The sequence below is a fragment of the Rhyacophila brunnea genome, unplaced genomic scaffold (assembly GCF_057557595.1).
Source record: "Rhyacophila brunnea isolate RB1 unplaced genomic scaffold, BYU_Rbru_1.0 scaffold_8, whole genome shotgun sequence".
Lineage (NCBI taxonomy): Eukaryota > Metazoa > Arthropoda > Insecta > Trichoptera > Rhyacophilidae > Rhyacophila > Rhyacophila brunnea.
Window position 1 is genome coordinate 2,187,448 of NW_028233350.1, and position 26,730 is coordinate 2,214,177.

At 27.9% G+C, this 26,730-nt stretch overlaps 1 protein-coding gene across 1 annotated transcript in view; it reads left to right on the top strand.

Moving 5' to 3' along the window:
- Tsp2A (tetraspanin 2A) overlaps nt 1-21,612 on the top strand; it is a 382,418-nt gene extending 360,806 nt beyond the window's left edge. Inside the window, exon 5 of the mRNA XM_085958921.1 lies at nt 21,360-21,612. Coding sequence (XP_085815047.1) covers nt 21,360-21,440 — 81 coding nt within the window. The 3' untranslated portion in view covers nt 21,441-21,612. The remainder of the gene's footprint in view (nt 1-21,359) is intronic.
- Nucleotides 21,613-26,730: the final 5,118 nt, after the last annotated feature.

Genomic DNA, 26,730 nt, shown 5'->3' on the forward strand with positions numbered 1-26,730 from the left:
TCGATACACAATTTAAATTGTTATCGTATAACCATATAATTTAAAACTTTTTTACTATTAAACCAAATTTGTGATGTGTCTTTATCTCACTTATCTGATTGACTCGCCTCGCCGGGCCCCCAGGCTAGAGCCCTGTCAGCCCCCCACTTGTCGGGGCCATGATAATGTATTATTAATGAAACCATATGTTCCAGACATACCTGCAAATTAGGTAGGTACCAATTGTTTAATATACAGACATAGTTTGGTGTCAACTGCATTTTATGCATTGAGCTATTTTTTAAGTTCACAGTATTAACATTAATTATATATATATTGGTTGCGCTTTTAGCACTGGACAGTAATTTGAAGATGCTGGTGGTGGATTACGGATCTAGAGAGGAGGGGGTTAACAAGATGCCAGATACTGACCTTTTATGTTGAGATGGCTGGCGCGACGGTTCAGCATATCACTCTTACGGTTTCACATTTGTTTTGCGATAAATGATGATGAAAAGTTCAGGATGGATGATAAGCGCGACGTTCACTCAAACCGTATCAGATTTAGCGCAACGAAGGACGACCATATGCGTTTTGGTTGAATCGTTTGGTTGGTCGATCATGACCCGTGACTGGTGGTCGCCTGGTCTTATGACAATAATTAGGGATTTAAGGTTGGTGAAATGAAAGAAGGAATGCAACCATAATTGGCCCAACCACACATAATATTCATCTTCGAATTAATGCAATATTACTTTTGTGATGAGTGCAAACATTTTATAAATTTTTAATAGGTTTGGGTCAAAATCCAAAAAGCCTTTATCACAAGAAATAATATTTTGATGTACATAATTATTGTCTTTATTTAGGTCAATAAATATGATGAATCACATAGAATAAGTATGATTTGAATATAGAATAAAAGAATAATATATGATAGTTCGAATAACAGGCGGTCACAAAAAGGGATAATAAATCAAATTAAATCAAATATTAAATACAGTTATAAAAAATATATTGGAGAGTTATTGAAAATAATTAAAAACACAAAGGGTAGTAATCTTGAGAGAATAAATTTTTTGAATGTATAAAATGAATTCAATATTATGGCAGCTGGGAGTGGAGTATTGAGAAAGTTGAAAACTTTTCTCAAGATCAGCGATTTCTATCATTTTTTGTATGGTGGAACCCTTGAAGCATTTTGTAAAATCTTGCTGAATCACTATCTAACTACAAGCAGGTAGCTATTCTAGAAAAGAAAAATTACAAAATACATTCAAAATTCTAACAGAATCTATTAATTCCAACAACTTATATTAGTCACATTCATTACTTAATTTTCAGCTCTTTCAAAATGTGTCACCCGAAGAAATGCATGGCTTCATTATGCAATTTTATTTTATTTATTAATTACTAGGTAGGTAACTATCAATTTTGAAGAAAACATTAAGATAATATTATATGACGTATGGCCTACACTTCGGATACACGAGATATGCCTCCACACTATCCAATACTAATGAGCATTAATATTTTGCTATATCTGAAATGTCAATATGCAAATTTTAAAAACTTAGATACAAAGAAAATGAGCAGTGCGTAGTAGGCGAAGGCATTTAATAATATTAACTGAGTATGCCTTCCTCATTTTGTATTCGTTCATTCCTTGTTGCCACAAAAATGTCCTTTCAAAGTAAAACTCTCGCCACGTCAACAATAACTAAGTGTAACACAATATTACGAAACAGGTGTCAAGTTATAGGTACTTTTGTTTCGAATGGTTTTACGAATTCTCACGGAGCCTCTGGCATAGCTTGCGAAACACTAGTTGAGAATCACTGCTCCAGAATTATTAAGCCAATTTTGTGCAACTATATTAAAAACTCAGTGCAACCATAATATGGTTGCTATATTATAGTTATATTAATATGTAAGTGTTTTAGCTAAATTTCAACATTAATGTAATTTAAAATAATAACCTTTTTATTAAACATGTTATAATTTACATCTTACAATAAATAACGTTGTGCAATAATAATTATTTTAGCATAAAACATTTTTTTTGTAATTCGTCAACCCTGCTAATAGACATCGTTAATAGAGGGGTAGTTCAGATAAGAGAGCGCTCTGTAAGCATTCTCATTGTTTGAGTTTCGGTGTCTATCCATCTTCCTCATTTATCCTCCCCCACCCTCTTTTTCTACCCAGCCATCTGGCGGCCGCTAACGATATTATGAAGGCAACATCTTGCCTTGTGTGAACAGCGATCTTAACACTCGCCCGATTATCTTGAACCGCCCTCGGTCGAATTGCCCCGATCGGTTTTCTGACAATTTTATCGGTTTCATTGGACAGTGTTTGCGAGCGGGTTTTTTTCGGTGATGTCACATAATATAAAAGGTCTATGGTTTTTGTTATCACCAAATGAACATCTGTCCATAAATGTCACAATCGCCAATTTTTTTTAAATGATTTGTGTAGGTACTACCTTTGAAATCATGTATTTTTTATTATGGAATAATGCATATTCTAAATGAATTAAATATAATATGGTAGTTTTAAATTGGTTAATTCCAATCAATTAAGTACACCATCTTAAATTTTACAATACAAATGATTAATACTTTCTATAATTTAACAACACGGTGATGAGATTAAAAATTGATCTCCATGTAATATATAGGTAAACGTAAATTATAAATTTTTAAATTGGGTCCATACAAAATCATAATTCCGTAGACAGATGAGTTAGATACCATATATAAAGGTGAAAAATTTTTATAGTAACAATTTTAAGCACCGTTTCAATATTAGAGTTATATTTATTTTACCTGTTTTTGTATGTGTATTTTTGTAAATAATTTCATACGTTCTTCTTAGGTATGTTGTTATTTTTAAAAATATAGAAAATACATTATGCTTATATATATGTGTAGGTACAAGAATAGTTTATAAAGTGTTAGGTATTACCATTTAGTTATGAGTCATATTACAAAATATCTAGTCATAAGCATTATAAAACTGATAACCCATTTAAACATTCATATCTTACTAGAGAACTTAGTGCCTCGGAAAATAACACCTACTTCTGTTATATTGTACCGATTGTGCCCTTGTACTTTATCTAATCATAAATTAACTCTCAATTGTCCGTCATCACGAATAACCACGATCGTCTATCATCTAGTATACCATCAACCACTCCTACATAATATTGAAGAAAAAAAAATATTATAAAATATTAATAAAAATATTTTATAATTGATGCCATTTCAAAGTAGCTAATATAAATTTAGATAGATACTAATAATTAAGTTTATTATACGCTCTTAAATTATCTAGAGCTCTTGGTATTCCTTTTTACAACGTTTTTCTTAGCTCGTATTCTTATTTGTCCGGTGGTTCTTTGTCCGGTACAAATCTTGCAATCGATTTTTAACTAACTTCCCGACTAGCTAGATATTTGAAACTTTGAGAATATATCAGAACATGATGCCAATGCATTTTTGCAATGCAACACTTTTATCCATCTTCAAGTAGAATTGAATTAATTTTCAATTAATTCTCTTTTGTATGAAAAGTTATTTCGACACCATTATCGGTTGCTAAGCGGATGGTCCTAGCAACTAAATTATCAATATATACGTGTGTTACTATGGAAATCACAATGAAATGTCAATACGACATTTCAGTATTCTATGATCGTTTAAGCTAGTCAAGTCAAGTTTATATGATTCAACGTTCTTTTTATCTTGTAATTATTTGTGTTTATTTAAATACGAAAATTTATAATAGTATTATAATTAATAAGCCGACAATTCATTTATACAATAAATTAATTCAAGATTAGGATACATAATATATTGTGGAAAATCTTTGAATTAAATATATCATGTCATAGTCAGCATAAAAAACATATTTAACGGTCAAAAGATAATAACATAAAATAATAAATCAAAAGAAATAGAGAAAAATAATACATTATTCATCCAGAAGTCAATAATATAATAAACCCATCAATTATTATTGGAAAATCCGGCAAAGTTTTCCTATTTCCCTTTCATATCGGCAAAAAACGGAAGGCGGCAGTGAAAAGCTGTGAGTGTATGTGTTTGCATGCATAATGCATTTCCGGCTGCCTCTAAGAAGCTTAATCGAAGCTTTCTGCGGGAGTGACGTGCCATTAACCCATTTACGACTCGTCCTGCAAGAAGTATCTTTGTTTGTATTCGTCAATGTATAAGACTTACTAAATACTGTATGATTTAGAAATACGAGTGTATCAGTTAACTATGAGAATATTTAGTGCTCTTAACATCACCGATAAAGAAATTTAAAGATGACCCAACAAGACGAAAGAAGTAATAACTACCAACAAATGTAGAAAACCAGCTTATTGTCATGACAGATATGATTTATTTCAACTTATAATACAGTGAAACGTGGTGAAGTAGAAAGAAATAATAATCTTGGCTGCATAATTTCAGTAAGTAGTATATTGAATAAAAAAATAGTAGTTTAACAAATAATTAGTTGCATGTGATAAAACGTTATTTATAATTTTAATTAACACCTGGTGCTATCTAGAGTCATCATATAATTACATTGATTAATATTTAATTACAAAGCTGGTTACAATTCTTTTGTCGGAATATTAAAAACTTAATACAGAAATGTTTGGTATACGTAATTCGCACTATCACGTATATGAGCATGTTTATGACATTTTTCAAAATTAAATTGTCATTGCATTCCATTATCAAATTCTACAGGTGATATAATGAATCCAATGATATGGATGAATATCGACTCTTTGTAACTTTAAGAACCAAGATTTAAATTTAATATTGAATTAATATTCAACGGTACGTCAATCAAATCAAATCAACGGACATTAATGGGTTAAAAGAGATGCATTCATAGTGCAGCCTTCTAAATAAAGCCTTCGGTAAATGCACTTTGATTGGGTTTCACAATTACACGGTTGTATATTCATATTGAGTGGCAGCGCATTCAATTATATGGCTGGAAACTCAAGTAGATACCAATTGCATTTCAATGTTGCATTTCACATTTAGTTTTAATGAAAAACGTATATCAGCTGACGATTGACACCTACACAATATATATATTATATAAATAAATGGGCTGATATTAGTATTGAGTATAAAACTATTAAGAACGTTCTTTATGGAGGGGGGGGGACAAGACCCTCATCGGATTGTAGAGCTAATGGAAAAAAATCAATCTTATAAATGAAAAAAAAAATCAGGAAAACTACGTCGTTTAGAAACACCCTTATTCTCTTCCACGGTAGCCTAGTTGGTTGAACGGCCGTTTTTTAAACTGTGAGTCTACTTTGGTACAATCATAAAGATACGATGAGATAATAAGTACTATATCAAGCTATCACAAAATACGTTTTATGTTACAAACGGAAAATGTTGCAATTTCTTCAAAATTACGACTCGATTGTAAACTCCAATCCAAAATACTGTAGGTACCACACCAATACAATAAAATTATAGATATACTTCACGTATTTAAAAAGGAATAATTTTAAAATATCTACGTTTTATATACCTACATATTTCTTTATTCTCAGTTTTATAATGACGACGGTCACAATACCTTTTTTACGGAATTACTTACTTACTTCATTAAGGTGGCGCTACAGACAATTCAGGTACATGGCCAACTGCACAACTTTACTGTCCTCGAGACATTTTGACGTCTCTCTTATCAGTCGGTCACACTCATCTTCTGTGCACCCCTCTTGACGGTATCCCCCCATTTTGGCAGCCCAAGAACCGAGTGCCTAACATCTACAATCTACATCCATCGCATCTAACATTGGCACATCTTTGTATCCGATCCCTCGAGATTTTTACTATATTGAGATTAAATTATCGTTTAAAAAGCTCACCATTCGTACACATATGACACCTTAAATTTTTTTCAACTGGTCCAAGTATTATTCGAAGAATAAGCCTGTTCTTTACTTAGAGATAATACAATAGCGAACAACGTAGCGTATTAAAATAAAAAGATACATTATTGCAATTTTATATATATATATATATATTTATAGTTAATAAAAATATAAACATCATGAACTAATTACCTATACAAAGCGTCACATGAATTTCATTTACCTACCTAAATGATTATTGTTTACATTATCTATGAATTATTCTGACAGGTTAAATGATTCGATATTCGAATGAACAATTTTACGGCTGAAAAACAAACGAAACCTATGTAGTCTGTCAAAAGATGTACCCAGTAAAACATTATTTGAGGGTAAAGGATTTGGTTAAGCAATTCAGTTTTATATAGTGTTTTAATCTTTGTCGTCCTATAATATTCGCTAAATGCCAATCGGGCCATATTCAATTGAAATAAACTCATTACAATATCAGTTTTGTGTGTACATAATGAGCGACGTAATAGTGTATTATAACAATGCGGATTTACACCTCAAGAATGTGTATAGGTAACACGATTTTTAAATTTGTATCTGATTATGTAATTTTTTAAGATTAATTATGCTATATTCAAATTGAAATATTTTTGCGACTGCAAAAATGGAAGTGGAAATGATAAAAATCAACGTCTCAATAATAAATTTGTGTTTTATCCAAGAGATCTTTGCGTGTTAATAGAAAGTACTAGATTGATTTCTAGAATGAAAAAATACAGTGCATTATGATGGTATATAGTGCTTCTACGCCTGTAAGGGTCTACTGAGTTCGAAAATCCTAAGCAAAAATAGCAAACTGCTTATCTACAAAACAGTTATTCGACCAGTAGCTACCTATGGCTGTGAGATATGGTGCCTCATTCAAAGGGAAGAACATAAACTGGCCATATTTGAAAGAAAGATCCTCAGGAGAATTTTCGGCCCACATTGGAAAATGGAAGTTACAGGATAAAAATGAACCATGAGTTAGAAGTGTTAATAAAACATGAAACGGTGGTGAAATTCTGTCGATCCCAAAGACTAGGGTGGGCTGGACACGTTGAGAGAATGCCTGAGCACAGGACGCCAAAAATCATGACCAAGTGGATCCCACAGTGGAAACGGTCTAGGGGCAGACCAAAGAAGAGGTGGGCTGACTGTATCGAAGAGGACTGGAGAAAGATGGGGAGGGCTGGTGACTGGAGAGGAGCAGCCAGGGAAAGGAACGTGTGGAGGACAATTGTAGAGGAGGCCAAATCCCGCCCCGGGATGTAGTGCCGAGAAAGAAGAAGAAAGAAGAAGATGATGGTATATACGTATTTCCCTCAAAGTTTCCATATCGACCATTACAATATGGCATCTGGGTCTTAAATATGTCGCAAATAAAATAATGGTTATTTATTATTAAAAACATCTATGTGACATAACGACACGAATGATACCACAAAATTACATTGAAATTGAGAACGCTAAATGTAAAATACTCTATTCACGAATGTATTATAATAATTATAGGCATATAAACTTGCTATGCATAGGAATGAGGGTGACTCAATTAATTAATCCCTCAGTTTCGTTGTGTCGTTCCGAAATTTCAATTTCGCGCAAGTGCTGCGACGTTTGTTATTTGTCCTCCCTCACCTTCAAATTGGATTTTAGCACAATGGCGAAAGGTTTCCAGTTTATGGAGCAGAACTAAGTTTAATGCTGATAGTCGAGCCCAGTACTATGCCGCTTAATAAAACGTGCCTTAAAACAAATATATTTAATACGCCCCTATTAATCAACCCCAAAACAGGCGATTGTATTGACAGACCATATTGACGAAAACAAAACGTAGTACGTATTTCTCACAATCGCATTATTTGACGTCGCTAACAAACATCGTAATTTATTATACGCATTTTTTAAACATTATAGTATTCTTATTTTTACTTAAATACTATTTAAAAAATATTAACATAAATAATTTTTTAAATTAGGTGATATAACAATATTATTATATTAGATTAAAGTTTATGGAGTATTTTCCGATATATTTAAAAAAAATACGTGATTCCGATATTTACTTTTTTAAAAAAGATTAAAAAAACAAAAGAACGTTCCATGTCACATGATTGCAATCTACGTTTATATGTTATTTTTTATATAATGTCAAAAAGTGTATTTTTATTTATTCATTGCTGCAAATAAAGGAACAATTTGGGTGGACTAATAATTATTTTTTTTCTTTCTGCATATTATTATGATACATTTTCATTCGGTTTTGCTTATCTTAGGTCTAAGAATTGTTGTTTATCTAAAAAAAATTACATGTGAAATAGGCAAGCTAAATAAGCTACTTTTAATACATTCAAATCCACTACAGCAGCATAATATGGAATTATACCAAAGTGATTGGACCTACTTTCAAGCATGTATGGTATTATTGATTCAGAAGAATAACCTGTGTGCCCTCAGAAGTTTTTTGATGTATTTTCTCTGACGACTTATAATACATTTTTATTCAGTTTTTGAAGAATTTCCATGTAATAAAATTGACTGTTAAGTGGGCAAACTAAATGTATTAACTTATTTTAGCAACTTTTTTTATTCAAAAAAACCAAATCTCACACCACACCATATTAACACTCATAGGGTGTTGTTTCCTACAGCTAGTATAGTATTATTATTTAATCAATCATTTTAATTTTTTTATTTTTATACAATAGTTAATTTTTTTGTGGTTGAGAATCTTTTTAGGGCATTCCAGGACTGATTACATGATGCATAAGTTTATCTCGAATGAGTCCTTACTTCGCAAAATCTATGATGCAATTCAAATCGCAGAATACATCATTGGGACATGGAAGTATTTTTATTGAGATTTTTTTCTAAAAACTTTAATTGCCTATGTATTTTCAATGAATAAAAGTATTATTATTATGTGCGAACAAATTTGTGTTAATTGATTGTTATTTTGATCATAGATTAACTGTATAATTATAACTGATTAAAGTATATCGACTTATATCCAATCATGATACATTCATACATAAATCATAACAAACTATCAATAGATTACATAATTATTAACATATCTCCTAAATTATTTACTAGGGATTTTAAATTTCATAAATTAGTCACAGGGCGATAACCATTTCGATTTAAATAGCCTTTTTCTAATTTATCATTTGTATTTACTACCTTGTTTTATATTTTTGACATAGATTCTTTTAAAATAAAGCTAAAAAAGAATGCTTTTACAATTAAATTTATTCTCCAATCCCGGCATAGGTACATAGTTATATGCGATGTTTTTTTTTGTTTTATATTTTTACGTGAAGCTTTTTTTAAAATTGTAAATGAAGATTGATTGTAAAAAAATTAATTCGTTTCAAACCCGCTTACAATATGCCGTAATTGTTAATTACTAAAAAGTTTTAACTCAATATCCGAAGAAAATTTATTTCCAACTCCTAATTGAAATGTGTCAAGGAATGAAAAAAAACTTTTTTTTCGTAGATGTAGCTTTTAATTGAATTTTAATTTTAATTTGAATTATACTTTAGGTGTTTTAATGCGTGCTGAAAACGTGCAATTATCTTAAAATGTAGGTAACTTCAAAAAAACTATGAAACATAATATTATAACTTAATATAATATAATATAATATAATATAATATAATATAATATAATATAATATAATATAATATAATATAATATAATATAATATAATATAATATAATATAATATAATATAATATAATATAATATAATATAATATAATATAATATAATATAATATAATATAATATAATATAATATAATATAATATAATATAATATAATATAATATAATATAATATAATATAATATAATATAATATAATATAATATAATATAATATAATATAATATAATATAATATAATATAATATAATATAATATAATATAATATAATATAATATAATATAATATAATATAATATAATATAATATAATATAATATAATATAATATAATATAATATAATATAATATAATATAATATAATATAATATAATATAATATAATATAATATAATATAATATAATATAATATAATATAATATAATATAATATAATATAATATAATATAATATAATATAATATAATATAATATAATATAATATAATATAATATAATATAATATAATATAATATAATATAATATAATATAATATAATATAATATAATATAATATAATATAATATAATATAATATAATATAATATAATATAATATAATATAATATAATATAATATAATATAATATAATATAATATAATATAATATAATATAATATAATATAATATAATATAATATAATATAATATAATATAATATAATATAATATAATATAATATAATATAATATAATATAATATAATATAATATAATATAATATAATATAATATAATATAATATAATATAATATAATATAATATAATATAATATAATATAATATAATATAATATAATATAATATAATATAATATAATATAATATAATATAATATAATATAATATAATATAATATAATATAATATAATATAATATAATATAATATAATATAATATAATATAATATAATATAATATAATATAATATAATATAATATAATATAATATAATATAATATAATATAATATAATATAATATAATATAATATAATATAATATAATATAATATAATATAATATAATATAATATAATATAATATAATATAATATAATATAATATAATATAATATAATATTATAATATAATATAATATAATATAATATAATATAATATAATATAATATAATATAATATAATATAATATAATATAATATAATATAATATAATATAATATAATATAATATAATATAATATAATATAATATAATATAATATAATATAATATAATATAATATAATATAATATAATATAATATAATATAATATAATATAATATAATATAATATAATATAATATAATATAATATAATATAATATAATATAATATAATATAATATAATATAATATAATATAATATAATATAATATAATATAATATAATATAATATAATATAATATAATATAATATAATATAATATAATATAATATAATATAATATAATATAATATAATATAATATAATATAATATAATATAATATAATATAATATAATATAATATAATATAATATAATATAATATAATATAATATAATATAATATAATATAATATAATATAATATAATATAATATAATATAATATAATATAATATAATATAATATAATATAATATAATATAATATAATATAATATAATATAATATAATATAATATAATATAATATAATATAATATAATATAATATAATATAATATAATATAATATAATATAATATAATATAATATAATATAATTTTAATAAATAATAAAAATAGACGATATTGTTTGAAAATTTATAAAATCTATTTAAAAATATATGATGTGCTTTACCGTTTAAGTTACTGATGCATTCACCAATCACGGTTAGATAAAGTAGGCACCAAGTTCCATCTCAGGATTTTTTCTGATGTATTACGAAAAATATGTGTAATACTTCCATTGTTTATTAAAAATATGTTAATTAATAAATAATTTCTATCACGATAAAGAAGTAAGTTTTATGTAAGTTAATCTACATAATAACTAATATATGACATAACAGCTTGCGCCATGATAATATACGCCATATTAGTACTTTTGCATACAACTATATTTCATATTGATTGAGTATAAAGTCTTAGATTCAAATTTAAATATTCAGAAAAATCTCCATTTAAGGTTAAATTATATAATTGAAAAATCATTTTCCAAAGAATCTTCTTAATTTTTTTTTTTAAATAATTGGCTATTTATTTCAATGTTTTAAGAAGCAATGTTGAATCTCAGCTAGAAATTTATTATAATACAGTAAAACCTCGTTTTTACGTGCCCGGAATTCACGTTTTCCCGGCAATTGCGTGTATTTTTTTCAGTCCCGATGTATTTCAGTACATTTAATACCCGCATTTACGTTTTTCTTTCTCGCGATTTACGTCGGAAATATTCAAAATATGCGAGTTACGCGTACTTGACAATGATTGGGTCGTGACATTCGAACGATTTTTCAATAAAATTTTTAATTGAATGTTGTTTTTTAATAAAACGTTATTTTTTTAGAAACATAAAATTTAAATGTTCTTTTTTTCAATACCCCCCTTTTACATTTTCCCTCCAATTAGGTTTTTTTCTCCAGTCCCTTAAAAAACGTAAAATAGGGGTTATACTGTACTTATAATTTTATAAAGGTACCATTGGCGGCCTTAGGCCCAAAAAACTGGTAGGTCAATTTTGAATATATTATTTTAATTTGCCTTTTCGTTGTATACTTAAAAGACGTATTGCAAATTGACTTTTTATACATTATATAACAATTGCTAGAAATTGTTATAGGTAGGTACCTAGTTACCTTTCAAAAAATGTCCATTTTTCATAACGCCAACCCATCGTAACCGAAATTGCACACAACGCGTTATAATTTTTTGTAAATTAAGTCCACTTTTCTTTCTTTACTTTTTGAAAAATCATCAATCACACGATTATAAAAATTGTCTATTTTTCCCACATATTTTTTTTTCAATACTGAGCATTTCAAGAGCGGTCAGTCTATCTTGGCCCATCGTATTGCATAGAAAGGTTTTTATTCTTTTGAGAGTGGAAAAACATCTTTCATTTTCAACTGTTGTCATTGGTATGACGCAAATAAATTGGAGAAAAGTTCTCGACTCGGAAAATGTTTCGTTGAAATTATTGCTGAGTAAAAAATGTAGAAGAGAAACTGCACTATTAGCGCCATGCGGGAACTTGACTTGTGGGAAAATTATTTTTAAAATCAGTATAATTTTTTTTATTGAACAAATCGGATATAATGAGATGATCATTGGATGTGAATCGTGCTTATATTTACACTATAATTGTATCACAGACTTCAATTGCTACTGCGTTGCTATTGTCATCTATCCGTCGCTTTTTATGTTCACCCGTTGCACAGCTGGAATTCGGATTAGTGCTAGCTTCATTTCTGATTTCGGAAATATATTTTTTAAAATTATCGATGTTTGTTTTTATCTTAATAGCGTCTAAGTTTCTTTTTTGCATTTGTTTAAATAAAATTTGACAATGAGGCATTATTTTGTGAAAAAAGTCAACCAATAAATAAAAGTGTTTTTTTCCAAATTATTTATTAAGTTTTGGGCTATTATAGGGTATTGGTGTCATTTTCTCTGTCCAGTATTGAAATTAAATACTGTACAATGTCTTCTCGGTACAAAAAAACTGTCTCCACACATTTAGCATTGAAGCACCATCTAGTTGGAGCTGCTTTCGGTAGACGCACTTTGACGAATTCATCTAATATTTTCGTTCTCTTTGGTGATCTCGAAAAAAAGACGGAAAATGATTGGACTGTGGCAAAAAAAACTTTCAGACCAGTGGTTATGGTGGATGCTTTTTGCAGAACTAAATTAAATTGATGAGCATAAGAGTGGATGTACTGTGCTAGTGGAAAAGTTTCGCGGACTCTCGTCTGAACTCCTCCAGTTTTCCTACTCATTACGGTAGCTCGTCGTAGCTTTGCGCTATTAGCTGTCGGGGAAGAACTTCCAAGATACTCAGCTCTTTTAAAATTTCTTCTGTTAATCCTATTGCCGTGCATACCTCTGGATTTACAAACTTCCAAAATCTTTCACATACTATATTGTCTTTTAAATATCTTACAACGAAAACCATTTGCGTTTTTGTGGAGCTGTCTGTCGTTTCGTCAACTTGAATAGCTACGTAATTAGATTTTTTTATGGCACATCTAATTTCTTCTCGAGTGACTTTTAATATTGAATCTAGCAATTTGTTTTGGATAGTCTTCGAAATTCCTTTGAATGAATTTGACCTTTCTAAATGCTCCTTCATAACAATATCTATTTCCTGCATGAAATTTATTAATCCACGAAATATACTAGGATTATCAGACTCTTTAGACTCATCATGGCCTCATAAGGCCAGCTCAAACGATCCGCAAAATTGAATACACTTTAATATTTTTGTTAAAATTAAACGATTTTTATCGACAGTTTCATTGTGATCAGCAATCGATCTGCGGTACGCACTATCTAACTGAATTCGGATATCTGTTGTTCCTAATAAAACAAAACTCATAGAATTATTTATGTGTGCTGTTGACTTGCTATGCTTTTTTATTTTTTCTTTAAGATGTTTTAGACCACCAACACTAAATTCTGTCCATTGCTTTTCATTTTTGCAATCAAAAATTAAACAATGAAAACAAAAAAATAAATTTCTTCGATCGCAACCACATATCCATTCACAAAAATGATAGCTTTTCTTGTTGAAATATCTGTTAACATCTTTGCTTTTCTCTTTCGTTGTTTGAACTTTTTTCATATCGGGCATGTACCTGCCTAATATCTTCGCTTGTAGACGTTTATCATAGTTAAATGTCTCATTCTTTATTTCGTTTAAAATATAATCCACTGAATTAGACATTTTGTGTCAGTTCAAACAAATAAACCGTCGTAAATTCCACAAAACTTCACAAAAATGTAATAAATCACTAAAAATCAAACTGTGTGTGTATATTCGTATAATAACTGCACCAAAAACTATTTACATACATTTAAAACAACCAAAGACATTCGTCGAAACTTGTCAACTGTCAGAAAAAAATACATCATATAATAATCTCCGGCGCGACAGTAGCAAGGGACCCTATAATTCAGTCGACTTTATCATTCTGTTTCGCATAATTATCTGAAAATATGTTTTGTTTCACATTCGGAGAATGGCCGAGAGGCCTGTAATCCACGCATTCTTGGAACTTAAAGCATCGAATATTGTTTTATATCTTTCTTTGTCTAATGTATTTTCATACATTTTCATATGAGAGAGAAAATTTTATAAAAATTCTCAGTTTGGGTCAAGAATTGAATTGCCGGACGTTGGCGGCGAATTATGGCCCATCGAGAATACAAAACAAACACACAGCGTACGCCTTATAATTTCAAATCCACCGATTATTATTTATATTATTATATGACATTGTTCATATTATTAATATTATTATGTCGATTGTAAGGTATTTATTTTGGGAGGATAATAACCGAATGACCTAAGGAGAGAGCCGCGCTTGAAAGGTACAACTATTTTGTTATACAGATAGAAGCGATATTTGGTTATATAGCTATCAAAAGGCAATACAAATTTTACCCATATCTATCAACGAGTATGTAAGCAAATGTCTATTGTAATCATTCCTTCAAACTACAACTGAAAACGATTATTGGCTTCACTTAAATTACATTAAAAATAAATATTTATTATGCAAACTTGAAACAATGATTGTTATATAAATGTCTATTTTTAATGGTTTAAAGATAAGTGGAAAATTTTCTAAAGGTTTTCTCTAGCCTGATGAAGTTACGTCTAACAAACTCAGACAGTATTTAAAGTTGTAAGTAATGCAAGTTAACTCGCTAACAGCTGCCAACGAAAGACTGAAGCGTTTGTATAAAGTATTTACTTCGGAATTGTACTTAATTTAAGTTGAAACACTTCAAATTGGGCAAATTATCCGGGATTTGTTCTCATCTTGCATGATAATTTATTTCTAATAAATGAACTTATTCATTACATAATTATAATATACAGATTTTCTTTTAATTAAAATATTTTCTACCTATATTATACAACGATACCTATAGGTATTTGTAAATACTTGGATAAGCTATTAACATATCATTAGGGATTTTCTGAACGCAAAGAATTTTTTTGGCGAAAAAAAATAGGATTTCGTGAAAAAACAATTACAGTCTAAGGGTGTCATGAAGCGAATGGCTTTGAAAACCTCTTAAGGCGAAGTCTTCACTGAGCCTTTTTTAAAGAGGCACCTAGCGGAAAAATACGAAGCTTGCAATTTGAGACATTTTTTTGATAATTTACAATTTCAACTGTATTAATGAATAAATATGTATCTGAAGACATTAAAAATAAAAATATTTTTTATTTTAACTCAAAGACAAACTTACAATTGTAAAAAATGTAATAAAATGTGAATTTGTTCTATCGGTCCGCACCCTATTATTACATATATTGTATGGTCATATTTATTATTAAAATTTAGTTTATTAAGTTTTCTAAGCATCACCTAAGCGATTTTTGACAAATTCATAGTTTTAATATTTTTTATATCTATTTTAAAAAACATCGATTTTTATAAAAAATATAAATGTGTATAACTTGAAATCCTTTTTATTTATATTAATATAAATATTTTTTTTATATTTATAAAAATAATTGATTTGATATAAATAAAAAGGATTTCAAGTTATACACATTTATATTTTTTATAAAAATCGATGTTTTTTAAAATAGATATAAAAAATATTAAAACTATGAATTTGTCAAAAATCGCTTAGGTGATGCTTAGAAAACTTAATAAACTAAATTTTAATAATAAATATGACCATAAAATATATGTAATAATAGGGTGCGGACCGATAGAACAAATTCACATTTTATTACATTTTTTACAATTGTAAGTTTGTCTTTGACTTAAAATAAAAAATATTTTTATTTTTAATGTTTTCAGATACATATTTATTCATTAATACAGTTGAAATTGTAAATTATCAAAAAAATGTCTCAAATTGCAAGCTTCGTATTTTTCCGCTAGGTGCCTCTTTAAAAAAGGCTCAGTGAAGACTTCGCCTTAATGTACTTAAAACAATACATCTATTCGAATACTGACTTACAACATGTAAACTTTTCTAAAACATCCACGATTTGTAAGTACTACATGAAACACAATCACACTGTTTATTTGTTTAGACGTTCTTACATTAAAGGGGATCATATATGCCAACATAGAACCTAGCGGAAAAATACAAAGCTTGCAATTTGAGATTTTTTTTGATAATTTACAATTTCTATGTACCTACTTATCTGAAAACATTAAAAAGTTTTTTTTTTAAGTCAGTCGAGCTTAAATATACCATACTTAAAAAAGATTTCATATATATGAAAAGGATTTCTAGTTATACAAATTTATATTTCTTTATAAAAATCGATGTTTTTTAAAATAGATATAAAAAATAATAAAACTATTAATTAGTCAAAAATCTAAACGTTGAAAATTTTAAAACTTAATAAACTAAATTTTTAAATTAAATATAACCATAAAAATAATATAATAATAACGTAACCTATGTACCAATTAATATTTGACAAATTCACATTTTTTTACAATTGTAAGTTTATCTTTGACTTTTAAAAAAAATCTTTTTAATATTTTCAGATACATATTTATTAATTAATACAGTTGAAATTGTAAATTATCGAAAAAAAAAACTCAAATTGCAAGCTTCGTATTTTTCCGCTAGGTACATATATGATCCCCCTTAAGAAAAATATATTATTTTATATTTATAAAAATACAATGTACAAAATAGCTAAACACACCAAAAGACAAGATTCAGATAAGAATAAATGGTCAATATGGATATTAACAAAATTATGATACAAATGTTTTAATTCCACATATATTTGACTTATATAGACATATCAATATAATATCATATCGGAAACGTCTGTTTGTGGGGCTAAAACTTCACTAGCTCATTTAAGTACTAATTAATATGTACATAATAATAAATTACTGTTTTTATTATACGTATTTTTTTAATTGGTTTTGATTATTTTTAGGTTTCCGAATTCGGGCAGTAATTTTAGGGTATGGATTTGGTATCTATATGTATATTGTACTTTACATTATTTATTAATTTAAAGGCAATCCAGTTTTCTAAGAGTATGTAAATAACTAAAAAAAAAAACATTAATTACATTCATTTTTCTGATACCTACTAAAGTCACACTACACTGAGATTTGTATCTAAATTTATAAACCATCAAAGCAATATAGCATGCTTTGTAGGTATTTTATCCGAAATTATAAATTCAAAATGCAATCAAAACAGATATAAAAAACAACTTGATTAAACTTCTAGCAATGCAGCTGCCTGAAAGCTTTGTATTTTTATACGCCACTCTGTTTTTCATCGTCTGTCATTTTTAAAGAATATGATAGAAGCAAAAGTAAAAACTTGTGTATCGTTCGTTTTGAAAATTCTACGCATGTAGATGTCTATGTCAAATCTGGCTACATAATTTATTTTGATGGCTTGCTTTTATTTTATTCCAAGATGTGTATAGAAGAGTATTTTTTCCAGACAGTTGTTGGCTTGTTTTTTTGTCAGTCAACGGTGTAATTTATCAGGAGAATAGAAAATGCGAGAGATGTCAAAAGAATTGAACACAGTCACGCATTACCATATTTTGCTTTTTTGAAAACAATTCAAAATCATATAAATTCTGCAGTTAGTTATTTATTCAAGAATAACTAAAGATGAGCATTACTATTTTACTTTATTAATCAGTCAGTCAGAAACTTGCTCAAAATTTTCGGTTTTGGACAATAAAAACTGCATGAGTTCATTGAGCTATTTATATTATTAAAGCATGATCCTGGACATACCTTAAACGTTGTAGATAATCTATTTATATAAATTTGAAGCCTAATTATCCTTTATATTTATTTTAAACATTTTATGACTGCATAAAATATTTTTATTACATAAAATAGTATTCTTTTAAACCTCTCGCTCTAATGTTTTAGAATATAGTCATATATCAGTACATAAATGTGCAGTGATGTTAAGATTTTTTACATTTATTAATTTTTAAACGCATTTATAAAACCATCAGTATAATTTATATTGACATTATTATAGTGAAATATTCACGTTAAAAAATTATATTGATAATCTCTGTGATCCCAAATTTTACAAGAATTAGGCATTTTATTATTTAAAAAATGGGCAATATTAACACATTTGAAGATAATTCTAAAGATACTTATTATAAGCTATGTCTTTGACCATTCAAGTGTGATAAACATCCTACGAATAATGATTGCTTTATAATAATTATTGACCTAAGAATAAGGAAGGTAGGGTTTTTTTGAAATACGCCATTTCTTTTGGCATTCCCCAGTGGTTAAGCAACAACAAACGGCCGTAGCCATAAATTGACAAACTTACTTATCTTTCTTATGCATGTAATAATTAATAACTTTTACCGATAACTTCTTCCTCGAACATGTGATTTTTTTAAGAGCTGTTTAAATTGAATTTTGAATTATAAATGTCAAGAATAATATTTCTGTTTTCACCAATTCATAGTTAATTTCAGTAAAAAATACATTAAGTATTAATAAATTAAATACCTACAGCCGAAACAATAGCTTCGCCAACTTTTCGCACTTTATCACTCGAGAAAATAAAATTAAAGCGAAGGAATAATTTTAAATAACTACTTTGTTTTAAGAAGTACAGCCGGCTAAAGTTTTAGTCCGGAATAATTATTATTATTTCAAAAAGCTCGATCGTAATTCAACTCTGTCGAACTTTAAGCTCGAGTGCCGATGGAACTTGCACAACAATGTTATTCCGCAAGGTATTGCCAATAAAGCATTCTAGGAAAATATAATATATAAGTTATATTTTGTCCAAATTCAACTATTATATGATAATTATTTATATTTGATTTCGATTCTAATTAAGATGATTACTCTGTCAGGCACTTAGTGGTAAAATGAGAATCTTGCAATTTTTCATATCGTATACATATTCGAATATGTATAAAAAAACGTTATAGGTAAAGATCAGTATTTTTAAATCAGAAAATAACTTATTAAATATCGTTAAAAAAGACATTATACAATATCCATATAGGATGTCATTTTAATACGAGATCTTTTTTTCTAGTTATATGTAGGTATCATTTAAATGTAGTTTATTCAGAGGATAAAAAACTGTGAATGCTATTTTTATGGTAATGTAATAATTCAACATAACTTAGATAAACTGCAAAAATTGTAAATTTAAAATTATTATCTAAAATATAGTATAACTCTGTAAAGATTGATTTTCTTATTATTTTGTTATTATATAATATTATACAGGATACATAAAAAATAAATAAAATATAATAGCGTTATCAATATTTATCGTTGCTATATTAATAGAGAAACCATAATCTTGAATCTATTTGTATACTATAAACCTGATTGATACGATAAATAATATATTAAATGCACACTTTACATTTGGAATTCTCTCATACTTAATCAAAAACCTCCTAAATACGTAATATCATTAAATGTTGAATATTGTGTAAGTTGATTTTGCTCATAATATTACATTATCTTGATAGTTCATTTATACTCCTAATAAATCTGACCATGTGAGCGTAACCGAATGAATATAAACAATGTGAAAGTAATAAACATATTATTAAGAATACATTTTATATTACTTGTGTCAAATTTTGTTACTGAAAAAGCGAGATGACGTAATCCTACAATTAAAAAAAAATTTTAATCTCGGGATTTAAAAATCAATTCGGAATTGAAAACTCTCGTCACTAATAATTATTTACTAGCTGCCCAGCACCTCTCTACATAAGATCAAAATCAATATGATTTTTTGCAGTAACAGTAAAATTCCTAAAGATGAATTAATATAATATTATTACAAATTTGTAAATATATACCAATTAGATTACCCACCCCATATCAGTGACGAGCTGCTTAAACTTAACCATAATAGGTATATTATGGGCGGTCCGACAAAATAGTGCACTAATGGAATCCATTAGAATTTAAATTCAAATTCCATCAAGTACCTTTGGTCGATAGTATTAATAAAATGGTGCACACTTTTTATATTTTCGTTGTATTAAAAATACATGTTACAGATGGTGTTGGTTAGTTTTAAGCCCTGCCTAACCAAACCATAATCGATTAACAATATTCTTCCATCTATAAAATATCACAAAGTATGTACTTAATGGCATAATTTTAGATATTTTATGGATAAATGAATATTTTTGACTATTATCTACTATGGCTTGGATCAGACAGGGCTTATTTGAATTTTAAAAACTAACAAACACTATCTACACATTGTTGTTTTAGTTCAATGAAAACAAATAAATTTCACTGATAATATTAAGTATGCACTATTTATGTCGGATATTAACAGCCTACCTTCACCCTTCGCCACTGCTCCATAACAATGCGTAATGCGAATGTGGCATAAAATGCTACGTTCATATTTTATTTAAAATTTCTGTAAATACCCTCTAAGCTTTTATTATAATTTGATATAACCACCACATTTAACACTAATTTGTAATGCAGTATAGAGGTTATGATAGTAATTAAGAATACCTCATTTTTAAACATTGCTATTTTCTTTAATTTGTTTTTTTTCTTATTTTCAGGTTATCAATGGTGTGATGGCGATCATATTGGTGCAAGCTATTCGAAAAGAGGATGAAGAAAATACTGCATACAAACGTTAAAACTTAAATAATTACGTATTATTACTTTTATACTGAAATTAACGTCATAGGTTAAGAGTTTTTAGGCCATATTTTTCATTACTTAAAACACTGTTTTTCGTATTTTTGTAACATTTCAATGTCTTTCATTAGAGGATTCAATATGAAAATTAAACTTTAAAAATTCAAATTTAAGAACTTTTTTTTTTTAAATATTTGTAAAGTTTTAGTTTTAAGTGTAATTTTAATTTTAATTCCTACATTTATAGATTGACATGACAGGATAAACTTTGTACAAAATATCAAATACATTTTCATATAATTACCAAATACTATTGGTATACTATTTTTTAGTTAAGTCCTGGAAATAATTAGAACACAAATGCAACTTAAAATAAAAATTTCACCTTTAATCCTGACACTAACAATTTTACAATACCATAATATTATAATAATGACAATAATTTAAACCAAATATATATATTATATACTATAACATTTTAAATATACATTTTTCATTATGTTTTCTTTTAATATTAACAAATGATTATAATTATATCAAACACAAATTAAATAAATAAACACATTTTGAATAAAATATATTTTATTATTGTTTTATTTTATGCACAATGCAAAAAAAATCTAGACGTAAGCTATTGTAAAAAGTGCAACTTTTTTAGTCTAAAACGAAAAAAAGAAAACCCGTTTTTAATATTTCTACTATTCATTTATTTATTCGTAAATATTATTTGATAATATAATATTATTTTGTCTAAAAACGACGCACTTTACAAATAACCCAGTTTATTACTCAGGTTCAAATACACATTTATAATTGGTGGTTGCGTCTTTCATAGTGGACTGTAAATTGGTGATGGACTGATCACTATGGTGGATGTGAATGGTAGGGGGGGGGTAAGGATACCAAGCACTTACCTTTTTGCTGTTGAGCCTGGCTCCATGGTCTGAATGTACTCGAGCGATATTGTTTGTTGGGTTACCCGGTACGCGGTACTTGACGATACACTTTTGATGAATGAGCTTGATGAACGACAAGAGTCGGTATCCCGGCTTGCCAGGTATTCAGAAGTATCGCTTGGACGACGGTCACTCTATATCAAGCTAACCCAGCCGTAGTAATAAATAACTTCTGAATAAGTCCGCTGTCTTGAGGTAACTGAATGTAACTGCCGGTTCTACGATCACGGTCGACTGATGACCCGTAACTGCTGATCACCTTGACTTGTGACAATATCTGGGGATTGGAGGTAGGTTGGAAAAAGCGACCATAATTGGGCCATCCAATTAGTGATTTATGATTATATTGATTAATGTCATTATTACTTCAATAAATCCTAATCGATATACAAACTATTAGTGGATTATATATTGTGTTAAATTATTAAGTGGTCTATATTAAAAGATTGGCCAACAACGAAGGACTTAAGACCCTAATCAAATGAATATCTCAGCGTAAGCACGAAATATATTGTATATATATAAGAGAAGATGACTGAAGCAAGACAAAAATTCTGATAAACAGGCTAAGATCAACAACGGGTAGAAGCCAGTAGAAGAAAAAAAACCGTGCCGTTTGGAGCAGGAAGAATAAGATTATCACTACTTCATATATTTTAAACATAGATTAAATATAACTATTCTAAACTAAAAAAAATGAACAATATTAAAATAGAGCTCCACCAAATAAACGCTTAAGTCAACTTCAAATAAATCTATTCATTTACTACATTAGAAGAGTAAAAAATGACACATAATATCTACATAAACTATTTTTTTAATCAATGAATAATCCACAATATTTGAGAATATAACATTCTTATATTGTACATACATAATTTTAAAACATCTAAGAACCTACTTGAAAAAAAAATATTGCAAAAATATGGCGTTAAGCGGGTTTGTAACCCGCTTCCACTGGATTCCACTCCACTAGTGGATATTATCTATTTGAGGTTTTTTCAGATTATGTATGTTTAATATCTATGTTCTAATGGATTTGAGCTTTCTACGAGGGTAGTGCCAGAAGTACCCGACCTAACAAAGAAAACACACAAAAATTTGGAAAAAATATTTTTATTTCTCTACGTAGTCTTCTTTCAGGTCGATACACTTTTTCCAGCGATGTTCAATAGCTTCGATAACCTGTTTATAGTGAGAATCGTCGAGCTCCTCAAAATAGCTATCAACGGCAGACTCCACCTCTTCATTCTTGGCAAATCTTTTACTACCCAGCAATTTTTTCAAGTTTTAAAATAGAAAATAATCAGAGGGGGCTAAATCTGGCGAATAGTCTGCATGAAGAAGCAATTCTAACTTTAACTCATTGATTTTGGCCCTCGCGATAACGGATGTGTGAACTGATGAATTGTCCTGATGAAACGGAACTTTCTTTTTCGCCAAATGCGGTTATTTTTTCTTGATTTCATCACTCAAACGCTACAATAAGTTTGTAATACACGCCGTTGGTAGATTTTCCTTTCTGAAGATAATCAATGAAAATTACTCCACGCGCATCCCAAAAAACTGACGCCATGACCTTGCCTGCAGATGGAACTGTCTTTGCCCTCTTTGGAGCCAATTCTCCCCTTTCAGTCAATTGTATTGACTGTTCCTTTATCTCAGGTGTGAAGTGACGGATCCATGTTTCATCCATGGTTATGGATAGACGCAAAAACTCTGCTTTATTGCTGTAAAACTTTGCCAAACACTCGATTGAAACATCCTCACGATGCTTTTTTTGTTCCATTGTGAGTAATCGCGGCACCCACCTTGCGCACAGCTTTCTCATGTCCAAGTTTTCAGTCAATATAATATGATGTACAGCACCTTTTGAAATGCCTACTATTTCTGTTAGCTCGCGCAATTTCAGTCGACGTTCATCCAATACTATTTTGTGGATTTTCGTCACCATTTCTGGTGTCGTCACCTCATTTGGTCGACCACTGCGATGTTCGTCTTGGCAGCTCGTCCGAGCTTATTTAAACTCATCCATCCAATATGTTACTGTTGTAAACAAAGGAGCAGACATTCCCGCCGATAGAATCTAGTGCCGCTTTGATATTGGTTGGACTGAAGCTTTTCAAATGAAAGTATTGTATCACGTAACAATGACCAATTTTTTCCATGTTTACAAATTCACTGAGAGCGTTCACTGTTGATGGCTGACAAATAATTGCTAAACAAAGTAGCGTCGTCAAACTTAAAACTTAGACGTAATAAGGTTGGTACTTTCTATCATGGTCATTATTTTTAAACAAAAACTACTATATATACGTCAGGTCGGGTACTTCTGGGACTACCCAGTACTATTTCATTTGAATAGTTTTTTTCAACCAGGGTTTCGTCTTTCGGCATCTTCATGCATTATGCACACTGACAACTAAAATAGTTAATTCTCGCTTATATAATAAACGCATAGAATAAAATAAGATAAAAACTTCATTACCTACCTACTAAGTAAAGGATCAAGTATAAGAAAAGTGTTTGTAAAAATCCATACATTATTGATAGTAAGATAACTAACTACTCACAATAACAGATTCAGTGTCGTCATTACTGGGAAACAGTGGCAGTTAGTAGGTAATGTATTAGGAATTTAATAAAGTTGACTAATATGAAATGTCAATAAATATTATGTACCGATGCATCAATCCCGGTACCACAATATCATGCTAAAATTCAAATTCCATCAATTACCTTCAGTTAATAGTAATATCTATAATATAGTGATTACAATAATATTGATAGAAAAAAAAATCGACCATGTCCGATCCTAATAGGATCATATGGGCCTCGACAGAGTAGAGGTTTGTATTAACAGATTTTGCTTTTTACGAGAAATGGATGTCAGCCACTTGCTCAACCTATTAGATCCATACCCTGACTCACACACAAATTGAAAAACAATATGTATACTTGCCAGACCCAGGATTCGAACCTGGGACCCGCGGCGTGATAGCCCAATGCTTAAGCCGCGCGGCCACCGTGGGCGTTTTAAAATAAAAAAATATCTTTAAATCATGGTTAAAAAGCTTTAAATTGAATCCTGGATTTTTAGTATATGCAGTAACATCCCATGGTGGTAGGCAGATTATGCGTTGCATATAGGCATTTGAGAACAGTGGCGGTTTTCCAAAAAGCAGACAATGCTGTCATTTTATTAGAAATTATATTAGCTTAAAAAATAGTCAAAGCATAAAAAATCTTAACAACGTAACGATAACCGAATAGGACTGCATTTTAAGTCTGCATATGAGTGGCACTTTAATTAGGAGTATATGATTTATAACTTTGCACTTTTTTGCACTCTTTATTACACTGATATGCCTCTTTGCCTGATTACCTCGCATAAAATTAAACTAAATGATATTCAGTTGTATTAATATATATATAGTAATAATTAAATAAATAAATAGATAATTTCAGTATGTACTCGTAAAATGAATTTTAGAATATATGTTATCATTTTCATCCTAGAGCCGGAGTTATGCAATGTCATGAAGCATTTATTATAGTCTACGTCACTGAGTGTATGGGAAATGAAATTATATGCACAATAATCTTGAATATCAAATTTCAATAATTTTATGAGCACTTTATAGAAAATTGCCAAAAATAAGTGCAATTTAAAACAGAAAGACTTGTTTATTTTTGAGTGTTGTATAAACTTCAATTGAATGACATTAGCATGCAAAGTTTTACATGTAAAAGTGGAAGAAGCTCCACAAATGTTCGTTTGTCACACTCGTATTAGAAAACTTTAATCATAAATTCTAGTGACGTTTTTATATCTGCCACATTTGTTACATCTACAATGTAAAAAAAAAACAATTCTTTCGAAACATTATTTTACACAGCGAGTGAGAAAGAGAAAAGAAATGCTGCCAAAAAGTATGACCAAGTGAGTTTTCAATTTGAAACAAATTTTTTATTTGCATTAAGATATATTTACATTTTTTAACATTCAGTTTGTATATATAAACATTAAAAATCGGTCGTAAAATTATAATACATTATAATATATTGTTATTATTTACACTTTTAAAACTTGATGAGAATACATGCTAATTAATATAAATAATTACAAGATAAAAAGAACTTTTTATATACAACGTTTTTAAATTCTGTTGAACCATATAAACTTGACTTGACTAGCTTAAACGATCAAAAAAATTTGTACTTGACATGTCATATTGATTTCCATAGTAACGCACGTATATATTAATAATTTAGTTGCTAGGACCCCAGACCCCTAACAACCAATAATAGTGTCGAAATAACTTTTCATACA